We start from the raw sequence: 5,374 nt of genomic DNA, 5'->3' as shown, positions 1-5,374 counted from the left end.
AGCTGAAAGCGTCCAGGTCCCCAGGTACTGCCGAAACGTACCCCGGTACTATCTAATATTGCGGACCGTACCTCGCCTACTCCACTAACAAGTTCTAGGAGTCCGCCTACGCCTACTCCCTACCCTAACCCTAACCCTAACCATATCAAATAGTTACCAGGGTACGTTCCCGGTATACCGGACCGTACCCAGGGTACGTTCCGGCAGCACCCTGGAGGACATAGACCCTATGAGCTTTACTTACTGGTTTATGAAGCCTGCCACTAATGTAAAGAGTGTCCCAATCCAGCATGTCCTGCACAAACCGATGCCGACTGATCACGCCATACTTGATAAGCTGCAACATTCGCACAGAAATCTCTAGCGACATATTTTAACTAATGTTAAAAGACTAATAAGCAGCTGCTAGGAATGCACATGCACTAATAATTCTCTTTCTTGTGGATTCATTTTATATGTAGGCTCTATATTGTCATTTAGATATAAATTATATGATAATATATATATATAAAACCAGAAGTCACCCAAAAGATTAGTATAGTTCTAACCCTGTTTTCCCATGGTACCAATGTGTTTGAAATAAACACAGCTCCCGTGCCATCCTGAATCCGAGAAATTGATCTTGGGCCAAACACTTTCAGGAAGGAATAATGTCTTCTATTTTCCTCTAGGTTTTTTCGATGCCATTGCTCTGGGGATTTAACAATGAAGATAACATCCAACATGTTATTCTGAAAGATAAAAAAGCTGTTTTAATAGAATATAGTAATTGTGGCTTTAGCAGGGCCTTGTAAATCTTTACCTGATAAGCCATGGATATGCCAGTGACCTATGCAGCCCTTCACTTCTCAATAGCACTTCAGAATAGAATATGTAGCTATACAATAAACACAGTGCAGTAGCGCAGGCACCTAGCTCTACTACTAGGGCTGTAACGATCCACCGAAATCGAATCAGATCAAGATTCTCTTCCCTCGATCCGATCCTCGATATTATTTCCCGTATTTTCGATTCCACTTCGCATACACTTTTTTCCTTCAATAGATGGGGCACTACGCTATTATACTGTGAAGTGTTACAAGAGCATATAAAATCACTGATTATATGCTTATTGGTGTTTACTCACCAATCGTTACTCAGCCGACTGTGCAGTGTATATATACTCTTAGTCTATTCACCATTTATATTCATTGGCAATTTCTAATAATTTATTGTTGCAAAATAATAGAAAATATAAAAAGTAAGATAACATTTCAATATTTTGGATAATCGAATCGAAGGAATCGAATCGAGAGGCTAATATCGAGAACCGGATCGAATCGAGAGGCTGTGTTATCGTTACAGCCCTATCTACTACTATAGCCCTTGTTGTTCACAGGCTTGTAGATCTGTCTCCTGAGAGAGAGAGAGAGAGAGAGAGACAGAGAGAGAGAGAGAGAGAGCGCGAGGAGAGAGAGAAAGAGTATACTAAGTAGAGAAAAATAAAAGGAATCCATAGCACGAGAAATAAATACATGAGAAAATACATTGCACATGATTAATACATTTATCACGCAAACTGTCAGAGAAACTAAGTGACATTCAAAAAAGAAAATGCAAAATATAAAGGATCCTGGAGGTGTTGAGGGAGGGAGATAGGAGGACAGGAGAGGGAGGTGTGAGGAAAGGGGGAGGGACGTGGAAGGAGAGGGGAGGGAGGCGGGAGGAAGACAACCACCTGTACACCCCCCTCCTCAAGGGCACGAAGCGTCCGAGGGGAAGGGTGTTAGGCTAAAATACCCTTGCCCTGAAAATTCTAGGGTGGGCGACTGCCCCCTGTGCCACCCCCTGGATCCGCCACTGAGAAGGTAGAGCAGGTAAGATGGATCAGGCAGCTAGATGAATAGGGGAAGGTCGAGTAGAGGGAGAAGGCAGTCGAGGGGAAGGAGATCCAAACAAGGACAGCATAGAGATAGAGGAGTAAAGCAGGTAAGAAAATAGGTGCATGAGATAGACAGGATCAGGTTAAAATGGAGGTTGAGAAGGTGGAAGAGAGAGAAGGTGGGTAAGATCTGCAGAGAGAAGGTCGAGGAAGGGAAAAGTAGAGGAAAAAATAAGGTATAGGATGGGAGGTGGATGATGTGGAGGAAATGGTGGCGGTGCGACAAGAGAGAGAACGGGGTAGTAGACGGGAGCTGGTAGCTGAGATAAACGAGAGTCAGTGGTAATTAAACCGCTCACTTGCTATACATATAATGCATACGTCTGAATGATCGTGTCTTTATATATAAAAAACGGTCATTTATTATTCAAATCATAAACCGAGTCAAGTTTGAAACATCTATAATTCACACTTGCTAGCCACGTGCTAGCCACGTGCTAGCCACATGCTAGCCACATGCTAGCCACATTCGCCAATGACAAACATTCACAGAGAAAGGAAATTGTAATATGTAGCACGAGGTAAAAATAAAGAAACTGCGAAATAGCATTCCAGCACTCCCACTGGTTGGATATTGACGGTAAACGCATTCAATAGGTTCTATGATGCGCACATGCGGTGAAACCTTCCACTGGGTATCTGCTGACCCGACAGTGTACACAAGCTAGCACTTGCAAAATAAAATCATCGCATCAATATAGATCAATGCTGTTTTATTTTTATCGGCTTGTTTACAAAATAACCTTCCGAAACGGAAAATGAAACGAATTGTGATACAATGTAAAACACTGTATATCAAGCTGCTAATCTTCGCGACCGCACATTGCAATAAATTTGACCGTAATCCCAAACAAAAACTTGCCCAACATAAAAGCAGCGTTACATACAGAAATGAATCAACTACACATACATGGTACACAGATATCTTACACTGTGTATTCGCTCGTTACTGTTATCTTGTTGTTACCACGATCTAACAGTTCCAAGTTTGTCAATTAGCACCACGTTAGTAATGGAAGAACTAAAATATCTGCCACCATTTGCGTTTCAGTCAGGATTTTTACCAATTAGTACAAGGTATCAATCTAGCTGAAACAAAGCCAACAACTAGCTACAGACATGCACGCTGTGATAACTAAAGGCAATCACATGACATAGTAAAGCACAAATGGGCGGAAAAATTCCAATATAGCTCTTGCAAATTTACCATATAAAGGGTTTCAGACTAATTAGAAGCGTTAGCATAGAGCTGGGCTGAGTACAGGACATCGTGAACATGCATACAACGAACTGTTCCTCCCTACTTCCGTCACGCCCGAGGTTCAATTCATCAAGCTACTAGAGGATTGATATTCAAAAGCCTGCAATGCATCATGCACTATAATCGAGGGCATTCATGCATCATACACGTGAATACGTGATCAATTTGTTACCCTGACACTTCTATAGCAGTGCAGCATCCTATATCATGTGTGACAAAGAGCAACATCTGATACAATCTGAAGGCGACAATGCTGTCTACTCTGATCCCACGATTGTCTGTGAGCTTAGCAAAACCGAGTAATTTCATCAATCTGTAGAACCTTGGTTTGGAGATCGAATAAAAGGAAGGACTGACTCACTGACAATGCAAGTGTCCACTGATGACATCTATGAAACCTCACGTGCTTTCTTCCCAACGTTAAAAAATGATTTTACATAAATAGATGTGTTGTTTAAATATTATATACCCTTTCCTCCTTATCAATAATGAACTGTGGTGACACACCCACTACAGCACTAAACAAATTACATGGTTCGATAATAACACCTAGAAATAGTCAATTATTTCGTTATGTGACACAACCATCGAGTCTTTCAACAAGCCTGCAGAGCGCATCAACAAAGCTTGGCAAATGCACAGTAAGCTACATGGATAAATCTGCAAACAGGCTTTAATAATGACTACATACTGATTGAATCACTGACATCCTGACACGAATGTCACCAAACTATACAAGACTGATGTCCGAGAAACTATGGAAGATGAAACCAGCTTCTGGTTGTCAATAATATTCACTACATACAGAAAAGAAAGTGCTAGCGACTGTAAATCGTTGATGAGGACAGCATATTTGAGTGAGCTATATCGCACAGTCATCGAGTAAATGGCAGTAGATTGACGCACAGTACAACAAGCGTGATATGTCGTCCATGCATCCCAACAACAGCTACAGACAATATTACATTTCTACACACCGATACCTACCATCAGTAAATTATTTAGCAATGAACACTAAGTTACTACACACCTTAAAAATACTTATGTATCTGATATTCGAGTTTAAGGTAGTAATACCACTATTATGCCTTATATTTCTTGCCGTGGTAGTGCAAAGGAATTTACTGGCAAAAAAGTTTTTTGTTATCTGATCACTTACACATGATACACAACCATTAACATTTCTACAACAGTTGACAGGTGGACTTCTTTTTCTTCTTTTTCTGTTCTGGCGTTCTGCGATTTATCTGGCGCACCAAGTCAAAAAATATCTGCAAAAACAAACAAATCAAAAACTTTAATCAATCTCAATCAGAGTATCTGATAAATAAAAATAAATGACATAACCTGTTTCTACCTAAACTAGTTCTACACGGCTAGGATGAGAAACACCGAACATTCACCCACTTCATTTATGTTAACTTTGGCTTTAGCTGACGACTCAACGAATGTGTGCATGCCGTAGGTCCGTGCAAAATTCTGGCCCTGGTCCTTCCCTACGACTCTTTCATCTTCTAAATCACATTTGTTGCCAACTAGTACCATTGGCACCTAGAAATGTTAAACAATCGTGAACATTCGTTCTATCGAGTAGAACATTATACCAATCAGATTCAAATAACGCAGTTTTGCATATTTCGTGTTGTAAAAATGTTGATTCGAATTGACAAATGGATTTGTCATAACATGTGAGCATTACTAGCAGATTACTCTAAAGAACACCGATGCCTCAACTAAAACAGACGCCGACGTACCGAATCTGTGTCCTTTACGCGTAGTATCTGCTCCCGTAAGTCTACAAGGTCGTTGAATGTTGACTGTGCAGTTATGGAGTACACTAGAACGAAGCCTTGCCCATTCTTCATGTAAAGGTCCCTCATTGCTGTGAATTGTTCCTGCAGTCAAACAACGAGTTCATTAAATTTACACATAGTTCTTCTTAGAGAGACTCTGTGTTATTTCTGGCCTTCACTGTATACACCTATGGCTGTGTAGCGATCAGTTTCATAACTAGAGTTACATTACTGTGCTGTTTGATTATCGCACAAGCAAACTATAAAGGGCAGTTGTCGCCAACTACATGTATCCCCCCCCCCCGTGATCTAGTATAAATGAAATATCTCTGTAAGGACGTAGAAGGCAGGTAAAGTTAAATAAGTCACAAAGACAAAGGTTTGTTAGACAACTCATCT

The 5,374-nt window shown here is 40.7% G+C and overlaps 2 protein-coding genes across 3 annotated transcripts in view; both read right to left on the bottom strand.

Annotated features, from left to right (window-relative positions):
* LOC106809445 (phosphatidate cytidylyltransferase, mitochondrial-like) overlaps positions 1-731 on the bottom strand; it is a gene marked incomplete at its 5' end in the record, with an annotated part of 22,915 nt that extends 22,184 nt beyond the window's left edge. For both annotated transcript variants that reach the window (XR_001393875.1, XM_014812523.1), the window contains 2 exon segments: positions 245-337; positions 549-731. Coding sequence is in view for 1 of the 2 variants with exons in the window: in XM_014812523.1 (XP_014668009.1) it covers positions 245-337; positions 549-731 (276 nt within the window).
* A 1,526-nt stretch (positions 732-2,257) lies between these two features.
* LOC106809449 (ras-related protein Rap-1b-like) overlaps positions 2,258-5,374 on the bottom strand; it is a 6,789-nt gene continuing 3,672 nt past the window's right edge. Inside the window, exons 4-6 of the mRNA XM_014812529.1 lie at positions 4,937-5,077; positions 4,590-4,733; positions 2,258-4,453 (exon numbers count right to left, since the gene is read on the bottom strand). Of these exons, the coding sequence (XP_014668015.1) occupies positions 4,367-4,453; positions 4,590-4,733; positions 4,937-5,077 (372 nt within the window). The 3' untranslated portion in view covers positions 2,258-4,366. The remainder of the gene's footprint in view (positions 4,454-4,589; positions 4,734-4,936; positions 5,078-5,374) is intronic.

The sequence above is a fragment of the Priapulus caudatus genome, unplaced genomic scaffold (genome assembly GCF_000485595.1).
Source record: "Priapulus caudatus unplaced genomic scaffold, Priapulus_caudatus-5.0.1 Scaffold355, whole genome shotgun sequence".
In the NCBI taxonomy this organism is placed as follows: domain Eukaryota; kingdom Metazoa; phylum Priapulida; class Priapulimorpha; order Priapulimorphida; family Priapulidae; genus Priapulus; species Priapulus caudatus.
This window is presented reverse-complemented; position numbering and strand designations above follow the sequence as displayed.